At 42.7% G+C, this 25511-nt stretch overlaps 1 protein-coding gene across 2 annotated transcripts; it reads left to right on the top strand.

Annotated features, from left to right (window-relative positions):
* The first annotated feature begins 51 nt into the window (after positions 1-51).
* Positions 52-22277, top strand: NIT2 (nitrilase family member 2). Of its 2 annotated transcripts, XM_079922407.1 has the most exons (10): positions 52-139; positions 5575-5693; positions 7256-7376; positions 9005-9093; positions 13642-13735; positions 14251-14325; positions 15419-15497; positions 17224-17322; positions 19983-20038; positions 20385-22277. In XM_079922407.1, the coding sequence occupies exons 1-10, from the start codon at positions 133-135 to the stop codon at positions 20474-20476; spliced, it is 831 nt and encodes a 276-aa protein (XP_079778533.1). In that variant the 5' UTR covers positions 52-132; the 3' UTR covers positions 20477-22277. The 2 variants fall into 2 exon arrangements, with proteins under 2 accessions (XP_079778533.1, XP_079778534.1); XM_079922408.1 differs by lacking the exon at positions 20385-22277 and having other exon boundaries at positions 19879-20007.
* Positions 22278-25511: the final 3234 nt, after the last annotated feature.

The following is a 25511-nucleotide window of genomic DNA, read 5'->3' as shown; positions in this document are numbered from 1 at the left end:
GGAGACGAGGCGGGGCGGGGCGGGGCGGGGGCGGATCCTCGGACGCTGCGGCACCGCCCCTCGCGGCGCCGGCGCGGTGACCCACAGACCTCCGTTCAGGCTCCGGTGCCAGTGGTGCTTCCTGGCAGAGCCATGGCTAGTAAGTAGCGCCGCGGCCCGAGCTCGGGCTGGAGGGAGGCTTCGGGCGCGGCGCCGGCGGACGGTCTCGCCGGCTCAGCCCCTCGCCTCCGCGTCGTGTCCCCGCCGCGCCCATGGCCTTCCTTGCTCCAGTGGCCGCAGGGCTGGGGGCCCGAGCGGCGAGGCCGGTGGGCGCGGGCAGGGCGGTGAGGGGAGGCCGCGGAGCACGGCGCGGTGCACGTCGGGGATTCCGGGCTTCCGGGAGGGCCGGAGGGGCCGCGGGAGCGTTGGGCCTGCGTGCCGGAAGGGCCCGCGCCTTACGTCCCACTGGGCTTGTGTGAAACGGAAGGCAGAGATTCCAGGTGCGTTCCGGGCGCCCCTACTCCAGATTCACCTGCGCGGGAAAGGGCGGGGGCAGGTGCTCATTTAAAATGCCACTTCCGCACCCTCCCTGTGATTCTTGCCTGTTTCTCACCGCTGCCCCCGCTCAGCGACCCGAAGACTGTGCACTTTCAGTAATTATGATACTTCTTCAAATGTGAAACTTTGTCCCGTGGGATTCTTGGAGACTGTTGCTAGGTTTTAGATTGAGTTTTTTTTTACATCTTTATTGGAGTATAATTGCTTTACAATGGTGTGTTTGTTTCTGCTTTATAACAAAGTGAATCAGTTATACATATGTTCCCATATCTCCTTCCTCTAGCGTCTCCCTCCCTCCCACCCTCCCTATCCCACCCCTCCAGGCTGTCACAAAGCACCGAGCTGATCTCCCTGTGCTATGTGGCTGCTTCCCACTAGCTATCTACCTTACGTTTGGTAGTGTATATATGTCCATGCCTCTCTCTCGCTTTGTCACAGTTTACCCTTCCCCCTCCCCGTATCCTCAAGTCCATTCTCTAGTAGGTCTGTGACTTTATTCCTGTCTTACCCTTAGGTTCTTTATGACATTTTTTTTTCTTAAATTTCATATATATGTGTTAGCATACAGTATTTGTCTTTCTCTTTCTGACTTCACTCTGTATGACAGACTCTAGGTCTATCCACCTCATTACAAATAGCTCAATTTCGTTTCTTTTTATAGCTGAGTAATATTCCATTGTATATATGGGCCACATCTTCTTTATCCATTCATCCGATGATGGACACAGGTTGTTTCCATCCCCGGGCTATTGTAAATAGAACTGCAATGAACATTTTGGTACATGACTCTTTTTGAATTATGATTTTCTCAGGGTATATGCCTAGTAGAGGGATTGCTGGGTCATATGGTAGTTCTATTTGTAGTTTTTTAAGGAACCTCCATACTGTTCTCCATAGTGGCTGTACCGATTCACGCTCCCACCAGCAGTGCAAGAGTGTTCCCTTTTCTCCACACCCTCTCCAGCATTTATTGTTTCTAGATTTTTTGATGATGGCCATTCTGACTGGTGTGAGATGATATCTCATTGTAGTTTTGATTTACATTTCTCTAATGATTAATGATGTTGAGCATTCTTTCATGTGTTTGTTGGCAATCTGTATATCTTCTTTGGAGAAATGTCTGTTTAGGTCTTCTGCCCATTTTTGGATTGGGTTCTTTGTTTTTTTGTTATTGAGCTGCATGAGCTGCTTACAAATTTTGGAGATTAATCCTTTGTCAGTTGCTTCATTTGCAAATATTTTCTCCCATTCTGAGGGTTGTCTTTTGGTCTTGTTTATGGTTTCCTTTGCTGTGCAAAACTTTGAAGTTTCATTAGGTCCCATTTGTTTATTTTTGTTTTTATTTCCGTTTCTCTAGGAGGTGGGTCAAAAAGGATCTTGCTGTGATTTATGTCATAAAGTGTTCTGCCTATGTTTTCCTCTAAGAGTTTCATAGTTTCTGGCCTTACATTTAAGTCTTTAATCCATTTTGAGCTTATTTTTGTGTATGGTGTTAGGGAGTGATCTAATCTCATACTTTTACATGTACCTGTCCAGTTTTCCCAGCACCACTTATTGAAGAGGCTGTCCTTTCTCCACTGTACATTCCTGCCTCCTTTATCAAAGATAAGGTGACCATATGTGCGTGGGTTTATCTCTGGGCTTTCTATCCTGTTCCATTGATCTATCTTTATGTTTTTGTGCCAGTACCATACTGTCTTGATTACTGTAGCTTTGTAGTATAGTCTGAAGTCAGGGAGCCTGATTCTTCCAGCTCCGTTTTTCGTTCTCAAGATTGCTTTGGCTATTTGGGGTCTTTTGTGTTTCCATACAAATTGTGAAATTTTTTGTTCTAGTTCTGTGAAAAATTCCAGTGGTAGTTTGATTTAGTTTTGAACGTGAGTTTTGCAGAGGCACCAACCCTGATTATTTGTAATTTGAGTCCTGTCAGGTGAAAATGAAGCACCTGTTTTCTTTGATTTGTGCTTTTGTGGTAAGAGGAGTGATTAATTTGCTCCTTAGTGAGCCCCCCTCACACCCACTGCAGAATGCCCACTTCTCTTGAGGGAAAAAAAAAAAAAAACTGGGCAAGTTTTTTCTGCACTTGGACCTTGAGCTTTCAGGTTAGGTATTACATGTTACTTGCACATCCCCATTCTGGATCAGCCCCAGCGATGAGTTTCTAGCTGTGTTTGTTCCCAGATCTTTGCCTGATTCTTTTACATGAGGCAGTGGAGTACTCTAGACTCAAAGTCTGGAGACCGGGATTATTACAGCCTTAGCTCAGCCCATGTCAACAAGTCATTTGATCTCTCTGGACCTCAGTTTCCTGTCCTTTAAAATGGACATTTTTAAGAAATAAATGTTATTTTGAAACCCTTAAAAAAAAAAGAAATAAAATGGACATAAACTGTTCCTATCAAGGGCTAGTGAGGCTCCCTCAAGATGGTAAGTTTTGTGGAAGTGCTCTCTGTTTTTCATTTCAACCTCCTGGAGCGCAGTGCAAGTTGGTGGCTGAATGAACCCTCAGGATCAGGGTATAGAAGTCCTTTTAGGAACTTGCCTGGTGGCGCAGTGGTTAAGAATCCACCTGCCATTGTAGGGGACACAGATTCGATCCCTGGTCCAGGAAGATCCCACATGCCGCGGATCAGCTAAGCCCGTGCGCCACAACTACTAAAGCCCCCTCACCTAGAGCCCGTGCTCCGCAACGAGAGAAGACCCCGCTCGCTGCAACTAGAGAAAACCTGTGCACAGCAAAGAAGACCCAATGCAGTCAAAAAAGAAAAAAAAAAAAAGTCTTTTTACACACCTCCCTCTGAGTGTGACTGTCTCTTTCAGAAGAGGCTGATGGACTTGAGAGCTGTGGTTCTTGGTGGGGTTGAGGGTGGTGTTGATCTGACTCCCTTGAGGAATGTTTTCAAGTTACTTGACCTCAGCCCCACCCACCCAAAAACAAACAAGGTGCTCATTCTGTCTACAGTCCAGATTTTGGCTTGCTTCTGGCTGTGCCACTCACTTTGTTGACTGTCTTCGTGCAGCTTTTCCTCTGCAAGCTTCTTGTTTCCTCATCTACGAGATACTGTTAATGATACCTCACAGATGCTTCCATGTGTAAAGGATCTGCCTGTTCCTTCTGCTGTTTCCATGTTGGTCCCTTCAGTTAAGATATTTTATCCTTTGTTCCCCTTGGTAAGTCCTTAATTTTTAGAATACAATGAATATTAGTACAGCCAGGGACCTGACAATGAAAAGTAGTTTCATTTTACTGCTGAGGAGATGAAGTGACTAGTGTCTCGTCCTCAGCCTCAGGGAACTCCCCAGTGGTGGAATTGTCCGGCTTCAGCCCCCCTGTGGAGCGGGTGCTTTGCAGCATGTCGGGCAGTCCCAAGCCTGGTGCAGGACAGCTGCCTTTCTGGGTGTGATGGGCGAGAAAGGAAGCCATCAACAGAACCATGGTGGACTTCATCTTACCCTCCTTCAGAAGCAGAGACAAACCCAGCTTCTAAGTTACAGTGGAGACCTTTAGTTGGTCTGTGATGTTTTAGTGACAGCTCAGGCTGTTTGCCCCAAAGTAATTATCCCAGCTTTTGTTTCCTGTTTGGTTTTCATCCAGTCTTTGAAACTATTTGACAAACTGCATTCCGGGTTAAATTTAGTTCCTCTCAGTATATTTAGGAGAAGCCAAGGAATGGAACATCTGAGTTTTCCTACTTTTGGGGTTAACCCTGAGCCAAACAGGCCTTCATCAAAGGCTAGGGTCTGTCAGTGTTGCCTCTCTGGGGATGTTTTTACAGCTACAGGAGAGACCCAGAGAGAGAAGTCACGAATGGTGGGATTTCAGACTCCACAGCAGAGGCCAGGTAGGGAAGCGAGGCCAGGCCATTACTGATAATTCCTGAAGTTTTGCAAAACTTTGTGGGTTACGAAATGGTTTGGAACCTTTAATGTAGCCTTTCATCAGACCATAAGCAAAAACTGTCAGTCAGGGTCCAGGCAGGACTCGGAAACCACACCAGTCACTTGAACAGGAAAAGAATTCATATAAAGGACTATTAACCAGTAAAAGGTGATTACTGTAAGAGCTAAAAGAGAACTCTATAGGAAAAGCAAATGTAGGGTGTGGCTACTACCTCAAGGAAGGAGTAAGCCTGGAGGAGCCGCTAACCTGCTTGCCCCAAGGCTGACAGCAGGTCTGGTTGGCAGAGCTGGCCACATAACATGTGGAACTGAGTCTCCAGTGAAAATGTGGAGCCGCTTGTTCAGATAGCAGGAAAAAACGCTGTTCGGTTTTCCTTCCACAGTGTTTCCCTCAACCTCTCATGGTATTTTTCATTTGCTACTTAATGTTGTGCTCCTTTGGGCACGGGAATACTCATGGGGTGAGTGCAGACCTGCCCAGGGGCCCTGCCCTGTGACTAGGCACACGTGCAGCCCACTGGTTACCAGGCTCCCCCTCTACCTGCAGCTGGACCAGTGCACTGTGTCCCAGCTGGTGACGGGGACTTCGAGACAGGCATGTCCACTTCCCATGGGCCTGCTGCCCCAACTCACGGTGGAGCAGACTTCCAAAGGGATTTCACCTGCTACGCTGGGAGGTGCTCAGCGTCTGGACTGGGGATAGACTGGAGGCCGGAGTTCACATAATAAGGGATAGTCGCGTACTCAGACCTAGTCTTCTTTCTTCAAGCCACATTCTCACTTGTAAGGCAGAAGCTGGCCCTGCCTGCTTCACTTCAGATTCTTGTGCCTGGAATGGGCTTTGCCCACGGATGTGCTCTGTCTCAGGGTTGCTCAACCTCAGCGTTATTGACATTTAGGACTGGATAATTCTTTCTTGTCAGGGACTGTCCTGTGCATTATGGCATGTTTGGCAGTGTCCCTGACCTCTGCCCACTAGATGCCAGTAGTACTGCATTAGCTGTGACCATCAACAATGTCTCCAGACATTGCCAGATGCCTTGGGGGGCAAAATTAACCTTCCATTGAGAAATGCTGCTCTATGTGATTCAGCAGTCAGATCTTCTGACAGCTGTTTTGTTTTATCTTCATCCTCAGCTTTCCGCTTGGCCCTCATCCAGCTTCAAGTTTCTTCCGTCAAATCAGATAACCTCACTCGAGCCTGTGGCCTTATCTGGGAGGCAGCAAAGCAAGGAGCCAAAATAGTTTCTCTGCCAGTAAGTATGGAGGCAGCCACCCCTTTCTGGGAACTGTTGTCCCAGCAGAATAATGTCCGCTAGCTCTGGTTGTCCTTCTGTGTCCTGGGGTCCAGCAAGGTCCTGTGGGGCCCCAGGATTGTTCCATGCTTGTCTGGAAGATGACCCTAGCAAGAGTCTTTGTGATAAGATGTGCCTGCATGCTTACAGGTTTTTAATTTAGGTCACCTACTCTATTCAGAAGCCTAGTAGGCTGAGGGACTTAACCTAAAGCTAAAATATTCAGTGCCTCAGATATTTACCTTCTTTCCTTGTGTACTTTAGTCTTTACAGGACCAGGACATATTGATTTTAGCGCTAAGCTTCCAGCATTTAAAAAAATTGTTGAAAGTTGTTGAAAACTGAAAATTGTTAGAGACATTTAGGAAGTCTGTGGTATCTTCCAAAGTGTGGTAAGCCAGTAGGACTCTGCATCTGTCTCCTACGTCATCTCTTTTAGAACAGAATCAGCTGAAGATTGCGCCACATTTGTTTGTCAGCAAATACAGGGTCAGCCCCAGAGAAGGTCCTGCACGTGTCAGGACATGCATCTACTGGCAGAGGCCTGCTGGGGTCAGTGGGAGAACTATTCCCGACCACCCAGTACCCCACTATGGGGAGGAGGCAGCCGTTTGCAAACCCTGGAGAATTTTCAGGGCTACCTTATATTTTCTTTTAGGCTCCAGGCCATTACAACGTGGCCAGTGAGTAGGAATCTTCAACAAGGGAGCTCGAGATCTTAATTTTGCACCATGGGACTCACCTGTACTTGCATCTGATAACGGGTTCTTGTTGGTTTAAGTTGCTAGGGGTAAAAGAGTCTAAAGGCCAGGAGTGAAAGCACTTGAATTCCCCTCTACCTAACACGTGTTTTGTACAAGTTGGTGATCCTCGGCCTTGAGTTTCCTAGCGCAGTGCCTGGTGCACAGGCAATCTCAGTAAATGCGAAATGAATGAACTAGAGTCGAAATCTAGTAGTTTTGCTTTTCTTTTATCACAGAGCTGTTGAGACATATTCAGGGGAGTGAGAGATTTTGCAGGATCAGAATGATAGTGCTGGAAGGGAGCTTAGAAATAGATCATTTTATACATGAGGAAACACCCTAACCTCTGTGGCTTTCAAAGCTTCTGTATTTTTAAAAAACACAGGCTTTATTACTTTACATAGTTAATGATATAGTACTGAGACTATGGAGTCATCCTAATGCCCAAAGTCCTATGCGTAAGCCCAGTGGTAGTGGGGCCTGGGTGCCCAAGGCTGGGAAGGCGTAGTTCTCCTGCGGACTCAGGGAGAGGCAAGTGCGGTCTTTTGCCAAGGTGACCAGGATCTGGGATAGCACGCTGACTTGTCTCCTCCAGCCCCACCTGAGTCAGGGGCTGAGTCCTGTCTGTGTCCACAGGCTCTTTAGCCCTGAGGTGTCCATGTTTTTCTTATCAGCTGTGTTTTACCCCTTTGAGAGCTATGTCTTTTTACAGCAGAACTTTAAAGTGAGTTGGGTGTTTTGGTGTTTTTTCCCCCTTTTTCTCTTCCAACATTATTCTAGGAATGCTTTAATTCTCCATATGGTACGAAATATTTTCCTGAATATGCAGAGAAAATTCCTGGTGACTCCACACAGAAGCTTTCTGAAGTAGCAAAGAAGTGCAGCATATATGTCATTGGAGGTAACTTCCTACCCTCAAGGTATAATGGCCTAAACATTAAAAACATCTGAGTAACTTTTGTTGTTACATTTAAATCATGGAATACAAATTAGCTATCAAAAAGAATGAGGTAGGGGCTTCCCTGGTGGCGCAGTGGTTGAGGGTCCGCCTGCCAATGCAGGGGACACGGGTTCGTGCCCCTGTCCGGGAAGATCCCACATGCCACGGAGCGGCTAGGCCCGTGAGCCATGGCTGCTGAGCCTGCGCGTCCGGAGCCTGTGCTCCGCAACGGGAGAGGCCACAACAGTGAGAGGCCCGCGTACCGCAAAAAAAAAAAAAGAATGAGGTAGATCTGTATTTAGGAATGCAGAAGGATCTTTGAGACACACTGTTCAGTGGAAAAAGAGCAAGTTTAATATGAAATGAACAGGTACTTCCATACAGATGAATGCCCCACACAAAAGAAGGTTGTATATTTTTATATGTATTTATGTATGTAAGACATAGTAAATACTGTAGAAGGACACACACCAAACTGATGATAATTTTCTCTGGAGAAGGAGTTGGAAGTACAGGGGCAGGTGGAAAGAGAAACCATATCTGAATGTATTTCATTAATATAGTGTTAAGATTATTTTTTTTCCCATAAAGAGGCCGCATACATCAAAGGTAGCTTAGAGTATTAGGCTTAGTGAATTAAGTCAGACAGAGAAAGACAAATACTGAATGCTATCATTTACATGTGGAATCTAAAAAAAGAAAACAAAGGAATGTATATAACAAAATGGAAACAGACTCACAGAGAGAACAAACTAATGGTTACCAGTGGGGAGAGGGAAGGAGGGAGGGGGAATATAAGGATGGAGGATTATGAGATATAAACTACTATGTATAAAATAAATAAGCAACAAGGTTATATTGTGCAGCACGGATAAATAGAGCCATTATTTTGTAATAACTTTAAATGGAGTAAAATCTAAAAAAATACATTGAATCACAATGTTGTATACCTGAAACTAGTATAATATTGTAAATCAAGTATACTTCAATTTTAAAAAAGTAGCTTTATTTATGTGGTTTTGTTTAAATAAAGTGTTCTGTTTGTTTAAATAAAAATACAATAAAACTGTTTAATATAGCAAACAAAATTATTTCTCTATTATCATATAGTAAGAATTAGAAATGAATAAGAGGAGGAGAAAAGAAGGCAAAGCAAGAAGAGATAGAATTGCAGGAACCATATTCAGTGATGGAAAGACTGGCTTACATTCCCACCTCAAGACCTTTTTGGATACAGTTATGTTGCAGGACCTGGTGAATTTAAGTTGAGCAACAGTGAATTCCCCGTGTTGCACCAATGCTTCAGATGAAGTGTTGCTCAAGATCAAAGCTGAATTCAGAAACAGTTTGGTTATTTTTGAAACCTTTCTTTGGCATCTAACCTAATTATATTTCACCTACACTCTGAAGTTGGTCTCTGAAAAATCATATTCAAGAAGAAAAAAACATGATTAACCCTTAGAAGATAGTAAACTTTATTGTGGACCCAAGAAGATAGTAAACTTTATCAAGCCTTTGTCCTGTTATCATAAAAGAATGCTTTATTCAGAGTGTTTTCTATGTCTGTGTGTTTCTCCTCTCAATGAAAGGTTCCATTCCTGAAGAGGATGCTGGGAAATTATATAATACCTGTGCCGTGTTTGGGCCCGATGGAACTTTACTGGTAAAGCACAGAAAGGTAAGTAGAGAATGTGGCAAGTCTCATTGCCTCCTGAAAATTTGCTTTGAAGTTCCCAGTAACTCTCATCATATGGTACACACATCAGGCATTTGATTAGTTGGCACAGGTGGCTATTCTTGGCTGTTGGCATTTTGATATAAATTGTAGGCTCAGCCTATCGATTTCAGCCAAGGAAAAACCTACAGGAATTTTGATTAGGATGGTATTGAACATACAGTGATCCAACTTTGGGGAGAGCTGACATCTTTGCAGTAGAAGTGCATGCATATACATTTAGGATTGTTAAGTCTTCTTGGTAAGTTGATTCTTTTATCATTATATGTCTTTTTTTTTTTTCATTGTAGTACTCTTTGTCTTGAGGTTTAGCTCTGATATTACTATAGCCACTCTAGCCTTCTTATACTTACTGCTTGTATGGTACATCTTTTACTAATCTTTTATTTTCAGTCTATATGTCTCTTTATATTTAAAATGCTTCTCTTGCAGACAGCATGTAGTTGGGTCTTGCTTTTTTTTCATTCTGACAATCTTTGCCTTTTAACTGGAGTGATTACTCTATTTATATTTAATGTAATTATTGATATGGTTGGATTTTAAGCAGATAGACATTTAATTATTTTTTTCCCTTTGTTCCTCTTTCCTGCATTCTTTTGGGTTGAGTAGTAGTTTGCTTTTTTTCCCCTAAGTTGTTGCTCTGTGACAATATACACGCTTATATTGTCACAGTCTACTTAGTTAATAATATATTTCTTCATGTGAAATTTAAGAATCTTGCAATTGTATAGGTCATTTCTTTATGGTATGGTTTTCATACATATTGCATCTATATACATTATGAATCCCACAAAACACTAATTTTTAATTTAAGTAGTCATGTGTATTTTAAAGAAATTAAGAGAGAAATATTTTGTGTTTACCCAAATACTTACCATTTCTAGTGTTTTTCTTTTCTTCCTGAAGATCTTAGTTCTGTCTGGTATGTTTATCTTCAAACAAAAAGACCTCCTTTAGCATTTTTGTAGTGAGGCTCTGCTAGCTATGAATTATCTTAGTTTTTATTTATGAATATACCTTTACTTTGCCTTTATTCTTTTTTTTTTAAATATTTATTTGGCTGCGTCGGGTCTTAGTTGCAGCATATGGGATCTTCATTGCGGCATCTTTCGTTGTGGCGCGCAGGCTCCTCTCTAGTTGTGGCGTGCAGGCTCTAGAGTGCACGGGGATTAGTTGCCCCACAGCATGTGGGATTTTATTTCCCCGACCGGAGGTCAAACCTGCGTCCCCTGCATTGGAAGGTGGATTCTTAACAACTGGACCACCAGGGAAGTCCCGCCTTTATTCTTAAAAAAGATTTTTGGTGGGGCTTCCCTGGTGGCGCAGTGGTTGAGAGTCCGCCTGCTGATGCAGGGGACATGGGTTCGTGCCCCTGTCCGGGAAGATCCCACATGCCACAGAGCGGCTGGGCCCGTGAGCCATGGCCGCTGAGCCTGCGCGTCCGGAGCCTGTGCTCCGAGGCCACAACAGTGAGAGGCCCGCGTACCGCAAAAAAAAAAAAAAAAAGATTTTTGGTGGAATAGAATTCTGGGTTGACAGTTTTCTTTTTTTCCTCAGAAGTTTGAAAGATGTTATTATTCAGTTATCTTCTAGCCTCTTTTTCTACCCCCGATATGAAGTTAGTGATAATTAGTATTGTTCTTCTGCATGCAATTCATGTTTTTCTCTACCTGCCTTCAAGGTCTTTTCATAATCTTTAGTTCTCACTATTTTGACTCTTATATTCCTAGATATGGTTTTCTTTGTATTTGTCCTGCTTTGTGTTTCTTGAATCTGTAAAATTTAAGTCTTTCACTGTATTTGGGAAACTTGGGGGCATTATTTTGTTAAATATTTTTCTGTCCCATTCTCTTCTTATGGGACTCCAGTTTTGATACTGTTCACCAAACCAGGTCACCAAGGCTCTGTTTTTTATTTTTGTTTTTCAATGATTTATCTCTGTCTTCTTCAGATTGGGCATTTTCCATTGACCCATCTTCAGATTCACTGAGTCTTTCTTCTGTAATCTCCACTCTCCTGTAAATCAATCCAGTGAAATTTTTAAAAAATTCAGATGTTGAATTTTTCAGTTCTAAAATTTTCATTTCATTCTTTTTCATAGCTTTTATTCCCTACTGTATTTTCTGTTCGTTTATGCATTAAGAGCTTATTTTTCTTTACTCTCTTGAGCTTAGTTTCAATAGCTGCTTTAAAGTCTTTGATAATTATCACATCTGGGTCTTACTGGGGTCTGCTCCATTGCTGCTTTTTCTTTAAGACTTTGGGTAATATCTTTGTGTATCTAGTAATTAGGATTGTATATTGGATTATATGTTGTTGAGATTCTAACTTCTATTACATTCCCCTGAAAAGTGTTTAATTTTTTATTTTAGCAAGTAGTTAATTTGGGCATACTCAAACACCAAACTCTTTTTCCTTTGTGAGGTGGGTAGCAACTTCAGCTGCTCTGTTCTACTGTAAAGTTGTTTAGCTTTAGCTGGGCTGCTTGGAGTTTGCCCCACACATCTTTAGTTCATTGGTTAGTCAGAGATTTGGACAGATTTTATATGTAAAATTTAGGGCTGTTCTTTGGCTTTCTCCTTTTCAGCAGCATTTCCCCCTCACTTTCCACCTGCCATGAAACTCTATTCTCTGGTTCCTCAGCTGGTATGATTGTGCGTAGTTGTCACCACCACTCCTAGCAACAGCTGGGGCCTTGCCTCCAACTAAAAGCTGTAAACAAATGGGAAACTCACACAGCACTAGTCCCTTCTTCCAAGTGTTGACTTCTCTTCTGTTTCTGCCTGATTTTGATTATTCTCAAGTGCTTTTAAGTAGTTGTGTTTTTTATTTTGTCCAGAGTTCATAGTTATCTGTGAGAAAGCTGGTCTGATAGGAGCCACTCTGCCATTAGTGGAAGAGGACCCAGCATTGAGCTATGTTTCTTTTTTTTTTAAGTTAAGTATATTTCTTTTTAATTAATTAATTAATTAATTTTTTGGCTGTGTTGGGTCTTCGTTGCCATGCAGTCTTTCTCTAGTTGCGGAGCGTGGGGTTTACTCTTTGTTGCGTTGTGCAGGCTTCTCATCGTAATGGCTCCTCTTGTTGCGGAGCACGGGCTCTAGGTGTGTGCGTTTCAGTAGTTGTGGCGATTGAACTTATATTGTCACAGTCTCAATATAAGGGGGTGCTCAGTAGTTGTGGTGCATGGGCTTAGTTGCTCTGCGGCATCTGGGATCTTCCTGGACCAGGGCTCAAACCCGTGTCCTCTGCATTGGCAGGTGGCTTCTTAACCACTGAGCCACCAGGGAAGTCCCAGCATTGAGCTATTAACCCAACTCTTTAAAGTGCTTGTTTTCAGAATTGAGTTTTCCAGGCCATGAATATGATATATATCTCTCTCCATTTACTTAGGCTTTCTTTAATTTCTCTCAAAGTTTTTTAATAGTTTTTTGGGTATAGTCTTGTATATCATTTACTAGATTTGTTCCTAATTGGTATTTCTTGATGCCCTTTCATTTTGTGTTTCTTGCTAGTGTACAGAAGTAGAACTAATTTTTAAAATATTGACCTTGTATATAGTACCCTTGCGTAAACTTATTCATTCTAATAATTCATCTGTATATTTCCTTTGACATTTCTTAGGTATACAAATATATCATCTGAGAATAATGGCTTTTAATTTTTTCTTTCTAATCTTTATCCTTTTTATTCCTTTCCTTTGCCTTGTTGCTTTGGTTAGGACCTCTGGTACAGTGTTGAATAGCAGGTGTACTTACCTTGTTCTTGATCTCAATAGGAGAAGGGTTTTAATGTTTCACCATTAAATATGATGTTTCCTTAGATTTTTTTTTTGCAGATATTCTTTATCAGATTAAGGAGGTTCCCTTCCTAGAAGAGTTTTTCTGTTCCGTTTTTTAAATAAGAATGGATGGAGAAGTTTACCAAATGCTCATTATGCACCTCTTAGGATGATCATATGACTTTTCCCCTTTATTTTGTTCATGTGGTAAATCACATTGATTGGTTTTTTAATGTTAAATCACATTGGCTTTCCTTGAATAAATCCAATTTGGAAGTGATGTGTTTCTTTTTAATATATTGCTGCATTGGGTTTGCAAATTTTACCTATTTGTGATTGCTCACCCACTCTCCACCTCTTCTGCCAATGTATCAGTTTGATTCTGATTCTGAGAAGTCTTCATTTAGCATTTATATTGAGTAAAAAAGCTGCACATTAATTGCTTTCCATAAGAAATCTAGATGTTGATTTGCACACCACTAAGGAAACAAGGGTCTAAGACCTACAGCATCATTTTTCCAGTTCCCTGTGTTAGAAATCATTTTGATATGATGTCAGTCAGCTTGTGGGGTGGGTTGTGGGCAGATTGGGGGTGCTGTTTGTACAGTTGATCTTAGAACACCCCCATTGCTGGCCATGGAAAGATGTTTGTTATTATTGTCATGAACCCTGCAGAAAAGAGGTAACCGAATCCATTATTTGTGATGCAGCTCCATCTGTTTGACATTGATGTTCCTGGGAAAATCACATTTCAAGAATCTAAAACGTTGAGTCCTGGTGATAGTTTCTCCACATTTGATACTCGTACGTACCAGATAAATTCACCTCTTTTAGCAGTCCCTGTAGAAAAGGATCAGGTAGTCCTATGTTTTTCACTTCTCTCCCTTCCCAACCTCTTTACAAAACCTGACTGAAAGGCCAGAAGTGAGAAGGGCAGAGAATGGTCAGAGATCTAGAAAGGGGGGCTGGATGGAGAACTGAGGGTTTGACATGGTTTTGCTCTTCCATTTGGTCACAGCCTTTTATTAGTATGATAGCTTCCGGCCTGTACCCATTAGGCCACGATTGAACACCTCCCACTTATATAAGAAGCATTCAGTTAGAACGAGTTTCTCATCTCTGCTTTGCTGTTGTAAATGATGTCTTCACGAGGTGAGGTCCAGGCAGGAATAAGCTTATACATTTTCTCCATCCATGGGCCCTGCATGAATGTATTCCTGTCAGTGTTTTGTGATCATTAGATCTTGGAGGCTTTCCCCTGCTGCACCATGAGGGAGGAGCTTAACTTTTTGTTTGTATATTTTCTGTTTGGAAAACAGCTTACTGCAGAGTGGGCCTGGGCATCTGCTACGACATCCGCTTTGCAGAGCTGGCACAAATCTATGCACAGAGAGGTAAGGCAGCACTACAGTTATGTTGTGTGAATGCTTGGAGGTTTAATTTGGGCTGGTCTTTGTGGATAGAGGGAACCCTTGGTCAGAAAACCTGGAGGAGAGGTCTTAATTTCTCTACCTCCATATGAATTCTCAGACTTCTCCTGCATATGGACAGTATAGTTTTTTGGGGGTTGTAATTTAACACGCCACATAGCTGAGGGAGGAGCCATACTCCTAAACTAAACCTCTGCTCTACCCTTTGAGCCCTTCCGGCTACTGTGTTTGGAAAGAGTCACTCGGGGCCCAGTAGAAATGGTCTGCGTGCACATGGCTTTCACCACTTACTAGTCCTAGATGTTGGGTAGTTGAAATGTAGTCAGTGACATTTTGGTCCAGAGGAGCATGCTACCATCCTGGAGAAGCACCAAGTCAGATCAGAAGATTTGGGTTCTGGTTCCAACTCTTCCCCTTAATTGGCACAATACTTTGGGTAAATTACTTAATCTCTGGAAAAATATGCATCTCCACAGGAACAGTGTGAAGATTAAGGAGAGAGGACTTACAGAATTCCTCATATGGTACTCAACAAATATTAGCATACATACTAGACTGCCAAAGATACTCTGATTCCAATTTATCTGTCGGTGAAAGTGAAGTGGGTGCAAACGGTTTGACTCCCTGCTCAGCAGAAGGTGGAGGCACAAGGGCTCTGGGTTGGCAGTCTCAGTTGAGTCTTAGCAATAAGTAGTAGAGCCCTACTCTGCCCCTCGTTTCAATTGACAAGCATCACAAAACATGGTCCTTGGCCATGGGAGCTGACCACATGATGCTGAGAGGAATTCGAATGACAGGTTCTCCACTTTTTTAAAGCAAAGTCACATGTTGTGGTTTTGGTTGTCAATACCACTTTTCTTGTGTGTATGTGTTTTGTGTGTGTGTGTCTAGATGAATTTAGAGCCATACTTAATGCTGCTGACCCTGTCTGACTTGGCTGAATCTTTTTATGCTTGGGGAAGTTTGAGTTTGGTCCCTGCTGGGTAAGGAACAGAGGGAGGGGCTCGTGTGGTTGGGTGTCTACCTGCATCTGCTCTTTGGCCTTTCTCTCCCCAAGGCTGCCAGCTGTTGGTATATCCTGCAGCTTTTAATTTGACCACCGGACCAGCCCACTGGGAGTTGCTTCAGCGAGGCCGGTAAGAAAGCATCTCAAGCACACCTTCAGGAGTCTCAGTGTTTCTTTGTGGGAACATTTCCAGTTTGGTGGAAGCACCAACCTTCCCCGTAAGGAATGCTGCCTCTGACTCAGAATGCCCTGGCATCCAAATGCAGTTGAAAAAGGTGACTCTTTTCATCTTGCAGCCCAAAAGGAGGGCTTCTAGTGTAGGGCACCTTCTCCTCAGAAGCCACAGCACCAGTCTCATGGATTTTGGGGACTGTGAGTTTTGAATTTTGAAGAGCATTCACTGCATCAGGTGGGCAGCAATTTCATTCTTCTGTGTTCAGGCATGGATTGGTGTCTCTGATACAGTTGCCAGCAACTTTTACAGAGAATTGGAGACCCACGGAATGTATGTGTCCAAAGCCAAGGAAAAGGCAGGGGTTATTTTAGCCTGACAGCCCTAGGGAGAGACTTGTGGTCTGCACTCTGTGGACCCTGTGCTGCTCAGACTGGGTGTTTATCCTACTCCATCCTCCATAGTGTCCTGTTAGTCTTGGCACTCTGCTAAGAAACTCATCAGTTCTCGCTCTTCTAACTTCTAAGTCCTGAGCGTTGCACAGCTATGTTGTGCATGTCACAGTTGCTGTTTCCCTGGTCCCCTGAGGCTGAGGAGTGGTGAAGGGAAGATGGCAGAGGTGTGTGTAACATGGAAGGGGAAAGGAGTGTGACTGTGTAAAGTGTTCTGCAAAACAAATGCTGGTCAGAGATGAGTTTTTTTCATTAAAAGATTTTTAAAGTGAGGTGTTACATACTTACAGAAAAGTGTACTAGTTTTAAGTTTACAGGTTAGTGAGTTTTTACATATGTATTCACCTATGACCAAGATCAACATCTTGAACATTTCTAGTGCCTTGCAGTGCTCCTTTTTGCTCCTTCCCAGTCAGTACTCTCTTCTCTCCGCCCAGGGGTAGCCACTAGCTCATGTCTGGAGATGATGGTAATTTTTATTGGAAGGGCATGTAGAAGTGTTTGGCTGGTTGCGTGATGGAAGGCGGGGTAGGGGTACGTGATACCCATGAGTATTAATAAACGCTGCCTTGTTGAAAGGAAGAAAAGCTTGGGAGAGACTGGGATGGTCTGGCATGAATCTGTTGATTGAGCCCAGAGGGCTCTGGGTCAGGTGGCTTTGGTGCACCCGGGCTGCCACCCGAAATTCTTGCCTAATTTGAGACAATGAGGCTGCCACATTGGCATGGAAGGGCCCTGCAGCCCTGCAAGGTGTGTTGTCCCAGAGCAAGGCCAGTCCATTCTCTCTGGCCACCTTGACTGCATTAACCAGAGAAGCTCTGCTCTTTACTGTTACAGGTTGGCTCAGGCCGGGGTTTCTCGGCTTTGGCAGCACTGACATCTTGGGCTGGATGACTCTTTGGTGTGGGGGCTGCCCTGTGCATTGCAGGGTGTTTAGCAGCACCCCTGGCCTCTACCCACTAGATGCCAATAGCAATCCTTTAGTCGTGACAGTCAAAAATGTCTCCGGACACTGGCACATGTCCCCTGGTGGGCAGAATTGCTCGAGAACTGGCTTATGCAATAAGATCTTTTTTGAAGAGAGGGTTCTGTGGCTTTGGATGTTTCTTCCACATCTGAGCCAGCCTGTCCTATCCTAGTTTTTGAAATAAGGATCTGTACACTTAGGATAAAAAGTCACAGATCTATATAATCACTGTATAATTTACCTCTTTTCTGTCCATTAACTACAGAGCTGTTGATAATCAGGTGTACGTGGCCACGGCATCTCCTGCCCGGGATGACAAAGCCTCCTATGTTGCCTGGGGACACAGCACCGTTGTGAGTCCTTGGTGAGTTGGCTACACAGGGACAGGCTCACGAGGAGCTCGGGAGATGGCACTTGGGCAAGTGGGTTGTCTGATTCCTGCCTGGTCCCGCCCCTCCCTCCACCCCCATCTCCCCACATGCCTGCCAGGTCTCCAGGTCTCTCAGTGAGAGAAGCTTCCACTTGAAAACCATGTGAGAGAGAAACGGTCCTGCTCTCCTGACTGAGTGCTTGGCCTCAGCCCTCTTCTGAGTTTCTGAGTGACTTTTAATGTCAACCAAACTTGGAAACAAGGCAGCAGTCACGGGTGGGTGGTTTTAGTAAAAGAGGCTCCCAAACTCTTGGCTTTTGGTTAAAATTTAGACTGGGCCAATGGTCCTAGGGCAGGAATGAGTTGCAGGTTGAGGATTTGCTCCCTGCATAATGATTAGAGGAGAGTGGAGGATGGGATGAATTAAGGGGAGCTGTGAACTTGTCCTCTGTGAGAGGGAAAAGCATTTTATTACTTAGCGAAACCAGCATGGAAGTCTGCCCAGATACATATGTTAATAGACATATCTTACTGGCATTTGTATAGTTTACATAGTACTTTCACACACATAATCTCAGTGTGAACTCTCAGGGACTTATCTTTATTTAGCCCAGTTTATAGATGGTAGACTTGAAGTTTACAGGATAAAGTGGCTAGAACTGGTGTTTGGATCCAAGACTTTTGAATTCAGAACTGAGATTTATTCCATACTACTTCTCATATGTCTGTATGATTACAGACACATAAGCACACACACACAGATATGCATTTCTACAGTTTCAGGATAAATAAACCAGTAACAAGGCTGAAAAGGCTTAAACGTCACTGTGGGGTTCCTAAAGTTTCTCTCTGCTGACTTTACAGGACCCACAGATTAAAGTGTGTGGTGGGGAAGGCCTTGGAAGATGTGACCAGTGAGAGAGTCCCAGTGAGCCTCTTGCACGCTAGGATTTGGGAGGCATTGAAAGACTGGAAGGATTGAGTTGGCTTCAGAATTAAACTTGACTCAGGTTCCTCTGCAGATGTTAGTGATCAGCTTCCTGACCTTTTGGGCAGCTCTGCTCCCCAGCTGGTTCTCCTAATGAACTCTGTTACTGATCAAGCTGGCTGCTCTGACACAAAGTAGTTGTATAAGATTTACCTTTACTTCTTCCTTTTTAGAATCCCCCCCCCCATTCGGTTTGGGAGCCCTCTGGCTTATATCAGTGTTGGTATAGGCGCCTGGGGTTAACATAGAGATCTTTGAATGCCAGGGCAAATGGGAAAGAAATAGAAGAGACTAGAAAAGGATTCAGTTAAATGGCATTAATGATGGTGTTTGTAGCTCATTGTGCCAAAAATTTGTGGCCATCTGGTAGATGGAACCAATTATTATGTCAGATTGTTTGTTGTATCAGATTACTTTGTTTTGTGCTTTGGAGAAATTTCATTTCACAGATATGTTTCTGAAGCTGTTTTGGGCCAAGAGCCTCAGCACGGGAAAGAGTTTTCCAAATCAGCTTTTCCTCAGATTTATGGAGTGTTGCTGTTCCCAGTGTGGGGTTCCTGCCAGGGCATGGTTCTACCATTTCTACCCAGGCCCCATAGGTTGAAACCTTTCCCTCAAACCCTGAAAGCCATTAACATAGGGATCCAGGGATCACAGGCATGAAACCAGAGATCCAGGCAGATCTGGGCCCTGCCCAGGCCTAGTCTCACCATCCGCATGGTTGGGTAGCAGCCTTGGGAGGTGTGAAGAAACAGAGCCAGACTCCCCTTGTAAAGGGGTCTTGAATGTACTCACGAGGAGACAGATGGAGCTTCCTGTTGGTTATAGGTGTCTCTATTCCCAGATGTTTACATCCGTCGACAGAAATAATAAATAATCTATAATAGGAATAGAAAAGAGTTTTATTCAAGCCAAACTGAGGGCTGTAGCCTTTGAGACAGCCTCTCACACAGCTCTGAGGAACTATTCTGAAGAAGCATGGTTTGCGGCACAGTTTTATATCTTGTCAGAACAAGGAATGTCAAACACAACAGGTGTACATTCTTTCAAGATTTCAAAAAAAAAAGATCAGCATGTATACAGCAAGTGGTATGGCCTTGGTGCTTGGGAAGGGAGCCTTATATAGAAAGAGTATTAGCATTGATGTCTCAGGAAGGGAGGCATTTATTTCCATCTTCAGAACGAACATTCTTTCCTTCTGGACAGTGCACCCTTTTCTTTAATAGTTAAAGCAGATGTACAATGTATGTGTGATAGGCCACAAGGCAGGCTGTTCCAGTTAGCATAAAGTTTAAGTTAAATGATGTATAAGCCAGAATGACTTCCCCATACCTCATTATGTGAAAATTTCTTCCATCACATCTTAGAATAATTACCATTCCCTAGCAGTTTGTGGGTTACAAAATACACTCCATAATTTTCTCACCAAGTCCTCAAAGAGCTCATATTTCCACTTTATGGATTAGGAAATGGAGATTCCAGATGACTTGCCACAAGGCCACACAGCTACTTCAATGGTAGAACAGGAATTTATGCCCCTACCTTCTTGTTTTAAATCTCAGATTCCTTCCCCTTTGGCCTGTGAGATGGGGAGGAAAAACAGAGAGACCCTGAATATCAGCAAACATCAGAGAATCCACTTATTCTTCCCCTGAATCTTTTTCAGGGGGGAGGTCCTTGTCAAAGCTGGCACTGAAGAAATGATCGTGTATTCAGACATAGGTAAGATTAGCTCTGGCACAGTTTAGGTCTCTGGTGTCCCCATTCTCTGAGGCCAGATTCCATAGCTGTGAAACCCTGTCACCTGGAGGGGCTCCTTTATGCCCCACCCTCCTCATTTATCCTTGGTTCTCTGGCCAAGCCCTGGGGCTGTATCTCAGCCTGAGTTTTCTTGGTTTGGTTTGAAATGACTACAGGGGCATTGCCAGGCTGTCTGTGCCTCCAGACAAGGCCTGTGAGCAAATTACTTGCTGAGGCTCTGGTTGTTTTCATAGTGTTTGGGGAAGAAATTCCCGTCGGTCGGTAAGGAATTACATCTTACTAATAGTGCACTTTTCTGTTTTTGCAGACCTGAAGAAGTTGGCTGAAATACGCCAGCAAATCCCCATTTTTAGCCAGAAGCGCTCAGACCTCTATGCAGTGGAGGCGAAAAAGCCCTAATGTTTATGTTTCCAACGTGTCATGAAACAGAAGATATGTTTCTACAACATAATCAACTCCCTTCTGAATTCTTTAATGGAGATTTTTTTTTGTTTTTTTTTAATTTCAGCCTTTTCCCTTCCTGGATAGGGAAGCTCTCTGTTGAGATGGTGGAGCATCAACTGATGCTGGTATTCTCCACACCATATTAAATAGTCAAAAAGGACTCAGGCTGGCATAGACGAGCAGAAGGCAAGGGAATGGCTGTAAGTCTTCCATATTCAAGTTATCTCAAAGCAATTAGTAAAAGTATCAGATCTTGGTATCCTTAACGGTTGATTGACCAGATATGAATAGATCTGTGTCATGAACTTCTTATCTGATTGTTGGAGTTGGAATCCATTACGTAGAAAACTTGTTCTTTGAGCAGTCCCTTAAACTTACATTTTTGGTCTGTGAGTAGCTATGGAAAGCAAGGTGATGGATCCTTGGTGTTGGCTAGAGGAGATGGCAGCACCTTTCCTAGCAGCCTTTGGGCTCTTCAAATTCAGGAAGGAGCTAACTATTTAAGACCCCCTTAGTTTTAGGGGAAACATTGTTTCAATAATGAGCCCCCTGGGAGAATGGCAGTAGCATAATTTGTCAAGGTAACTAAAGTGTGAGTCTCTGCAAAAGATTTTCTTGATAGGGGTGAGTGTCTTTTTCTTTTCTCCCTAGTAACACTTATAGCTTGATAAAGGTAAGTTTTTAGCCCAGTGGTTTTCAGAATCCTTTTACATAATTAAAAATTAAGAATTCCATTGAGGTTTATGTATGTTATAGCTAGTGGTGGGTTGGTAAATGTTTAATGACCAGCTGTCTGAGAAGAAGTCGATTTTGTGGTAGCATTTGCCAATTTCCATGGTGTACTTACTGCCAAATTCAAGCTATCAGTGTAACACCTCTAAACACAGAGCTGGGAATAGATGTGCTCGATTGGCTCTTGTGAGCTGGTGCAATTCTACTCTAGCACACCACTGTTTACATATATATAGATATTTGCCATACTGGAAAATAAAATTTAAAACAAAAGAATACACGAACACGCATCCCATTATCTATAAGAATGATGACATTATCATGTGCAGTTTAACCAGCACTGTATACGCAGAAGTGTTGTACAGTGAAAAAGGCAAATGACTTTTTAAAAATAAGTGTATAATTTGGCAAAATTTGACATGTATATACATGAAACCACTTCAATCAAGATAATGAATATACCCACCACCCCTAAAAGCTTCTTTGTGCTCTTTTATAATCTCTCTGGCTACTCCTCACATCCTCAGGCAAACACTGATCAGCTTTGTCAGTACAGATTAGTTTGAATTTTCCAAAATTACCCAAAAGTGGAATCATACTATAGTTTTTTGTGTCTTCTTTCACTCACCATAATTATTTGGAGATTCATCCGTGTGTGTGCTTCAGTAATTCATTCCTTTTTTATTGAGTTAGTAGTCCATTGTATGGATGTACTGGAATTTATCCATTTACCTGTTGATAGACATTTGAATTGTTTCCAGTTTTGGGCTATTAACAAATAAAGCTGCTAGCTACATTTTCTACATGTTTTTCATTTCTCTTGAGTAATGTCCAGGAGTGGAATGGTGGAGTCTTGCATGTATTTCACTGCCAGTGCCATTTTACTTAGCAGTCTGTCAGAGTCCTAGGTGCTCCACATCCTCATCACTTGGTATGGTAAGCTTTTAAAATTTTAACGATTTTAATATGCATGTAATGTTATTTCATTATAGCTTTTTCTTTTATTTTTTTTGACGGAACGTGGGCCTCTCACTGTTGTGGCCTCTCCCGTTGCGGAGCACAGGCTCCGGACGCGCAGGCTCAGCGGCCATGGCTCATGGGCCCAGCCGCTCTGCAGCATGTAGGATCTTCCCAGACCGGGACACGAACCCGTGTGCCCTGCATTGGCAGGTGGACTCTCAACCACTGCGCCACCAGGGAAGCCCTCATTATAGCTTTAATTTGTATTTTCCTAATGACTAAGGATGCTGAAGCATCTTTTCACGTGCTCCTTTGCTGTCTGTATATCCTCTTCGGTGAAGTGTCTTTGCGTATCTTTTTCCCCTCTTTTTATGGGGTTATTTATCCTCTTATTGATTAGTAAGCGGTCTTTATATATTCTAGATAAAAGTTCTTTGTTAGGTTTTAATTTTTACAAATATATTCTCTTAAGTTTGAGGGAAAAAAGTCTTCATTTTCTATTTTTTTTTTTTCCGGTACGCGGGCCTCTCACTGTTGTGGCCTCTCCCATTGTGGAGCCCAGGCTCTGGATGCGCAGGTTCAGCGGCCATGGCTCACGGGCCCAGCTGCTCCACGGCATGTGGGATCTTCCCGGACCGGGGCACGAACCCGTGTCCCCTGCATCGGCAGGCGGACTCTCAACCACTGCGCCACCAGGGAAGCCCAGTCTTCATTTTCTTAAACGTATTATTTAAAAAGTAAAAGTTTTAAATTTTCATGAAGGCCAATTAATTGCTTTTTTTAAATACAGTTTGTCATGAATTTAGGTCTATGACCCATTTTATTTTATTTTTTAATTTTTATTTTATATTGGAGTATAGTTGATTTACAATGTTGTGTTAGTTTCAGGTGTACAGCAAAGTGATTCAGTTATACATATACATACATATAACTATTCTTTTTCAGATTCTTTTCCCACGTAGATTACAGAGTATTGAGTAGAGTTCCTTGTGTTAAATAGTAGGTCCTTGTTGATTGTCTTTTATATATGGCAGTGTGTATATGTTAATCCCAACTTCCTAATTTATCCCCCCCCCACCTTTCCCTTTTGGTAACCATAAGTTTGTCTTCTGTGAGTCTGTTTCTGTTTTGTAAGTTCATTTGTATCATGTTTTTTAGATTCCACATATAAGTGATATCATATGATATTTGTCTTTGGCTGACTTAACTTAGTATGATAATCTCTAGGTCCATCCACGTTGCTGCAAATGCCATTAATTACTTCATTCTTTTTTATGGTTGATATTGCATTGTGTATATTTACTACATCTTTATCCATTCATCTGTCCATAAACGTTTAGGTTGCTTCCATGTCTTGGCTGTTCTAAGTAGTGCTGCAGTGAACATTGGGGTACGTATCTTTTCAGAGTATGGTTTCTTCCAGATATATGCCTAAGGATCGTGATTGCTCGATCATTATGGTAGCTCTATTTTTAGTTTTTTAAGGAACCTCCATACTGTTCTCATAGTGGCTGTACCAATTTACATTCCCACCAACAGTGTAGGAGGGTTCCCTTTTCTCCAGCATTTATTATTTGTAAACTTTTTTAAAACTATATTATTTTATTAATCTTTTTTAACATCTTTATTGGAATATAATTGATTTACAATGTTGTTAGTTTCTGCTGTATAACAAAGTGAATCAGCTATATGTATACATATATCCCCATATCCCCTCCCTCTTGAGCCTCCCTCCCACCCTCCCTATCCCACCCCTCTAGGTCATCGCAAAGCACCCTGCTGATCTCCCTGTGCTACGGGGCTGCTTCCCACTAGCTATCGATTTTACATTTGGTAGTGTATATATGTCAGTGCTACTCTCTTACAAACTTTTTGATGATGGCCATTCTGACCCACGTGAGGACAACTCATTGTAGTTTTGATTTGCATTTCCCTAATAATTAGCAGTGTTGAGCATCTTTTCATGTGCTTTTTGGCCATCTGTATGTCTTTAGAAAAATGTCTATTCAGGTCTTCTCATGTTTTAATTGAGTTGTTTGGTTTTTGTATGTTTTTTGTTTGTTTGTTTTTCCGGTACACGGGCCTCTCACTGTTGTGGCCTCTCCCATTGTGGAGCACAGGCTCCGGACGTGCAGGCTCAGCGGCCATGGCTCACGGGCCTAGCCGCTCCACGGCATGTGGGATCTTCCCAGACCGGGGCACGAACCCGTGTCCCCTGCATCAGCAGGCGGACTCTCAACCACTGCGCCACCAGGGAAGCCCCTGTATGTTTTTTGATATTGAGTTATATGAGGTCTTTATATACTTTGCAGATTAATCCCTTGTTGGTTGCATTGTTTGCAAATATTTTCTCCCATTCTGTGAGTTGTCTTTTCGTTTTGTTTATGGTTTCCTTTGCTGTGCAAAAGGTTTTAAGTTTAATTAGGTCCCATTTGTTTATTTTTGTTTTTATTTTCATTACTCTAGGAGGTAGATTCAAAAAAATATTGCTGTGACTTATGTCAAAGAGTGTTCTGCCTACATTTTCCTCTAAGAGTTTTATAGTATCTGGTCTTACATTTAGGCCTTTAACCCATTTTGAGTTTATTTTTGTTTATAGTGTTGGAGAATGTTCTAATTTCATTCTTTTACATGTGGCTTTCCAGTTTTCCCAGCACCACTTATTGAAGACTGTCTTTTCTCCATTGTATATTCTTGCCTACTTTGTCATGGAATAATTGACCATAGGTGCATGGGTTTATTTCTGGGCTTTCTCTCCTGTTCCATTGATCTTTGTATTTCTGTTTCTGTGCCAGTAATATACTGTTTTGATTACTGTAGCTTTGTAGGATAGCCTGAGGTCAGAGAGCCTGAGTCCTCCAGCTCCATTTTTCTTTCTCAAGATTGCTTTGGCTATTCAGGGTATGACCCATTTTGAATTGGTAATTGTTTGTATATGGTGTGAGGTAAGAGTCAAGATTTTGGTTTTTTTTTTTGCTTATAGCTATCCAGTCGTTCCACTGAATTGCCTTGGCATCTTTATTAAAATGAATTGGCCATATGTATCTTGATCTATTTCTGGACTCGTCTCTTCTTTTTCATTAATCTATTTATCTTTACACCAGTAACTTACTATGTTGATTACTGTAACCTTATTTTTTCTTTTTTTAAATGGTTTGGCTCTTCTTTAAAAATTTATTTTATTTATTTTGGGCTGCGCTGGGTCTTCGCTGCTGCGCGTGGGCCTTTCTCTAGTTGTGGTGCATGGGCTTCTCACTGTGGCGGCCCCTCCCGCTGCAGAGCACTGGCTCCAGGCACA

Source organism: Stenella coeruleoalba (assembly GCF_951394435.1).
Source record: "Stenella coeruleoalba genome assembly, chromosome: 5".
NCBI classification, from domain to species: domain Eukaryota; kingdom Metazoa; phylum Chordata; class Mammalia; order Artiodactyla; family Delphinidae; genus Stenella; species Stenella coeruleoalba.
The sequence above is the reverse complement of the archived record's forward strand: the minus strand, read 5'-3'. Positions and strand labels throughout refer to the sequence as shown.

Excerpts from the sequence above, each read along its gene's own strand:
- NIT2 (XM_079922407.1), top strand. Across the intron at positions 5,694-7,255 it reads CCAAAATAGTTTCTCTGCCA|GAATGCTTTAATTCTCCATA; the intron begins GTAAGTATGGAG and ends ACATTATTCTAG. Across the intron at positions 7,377-9,004 it reads CAGCATATATGTCATTGGAG|GTTCCATTCCTGAAGAGGAT; the intron begins GTAACTTCCTAC and ends TCTCAATGAAAG.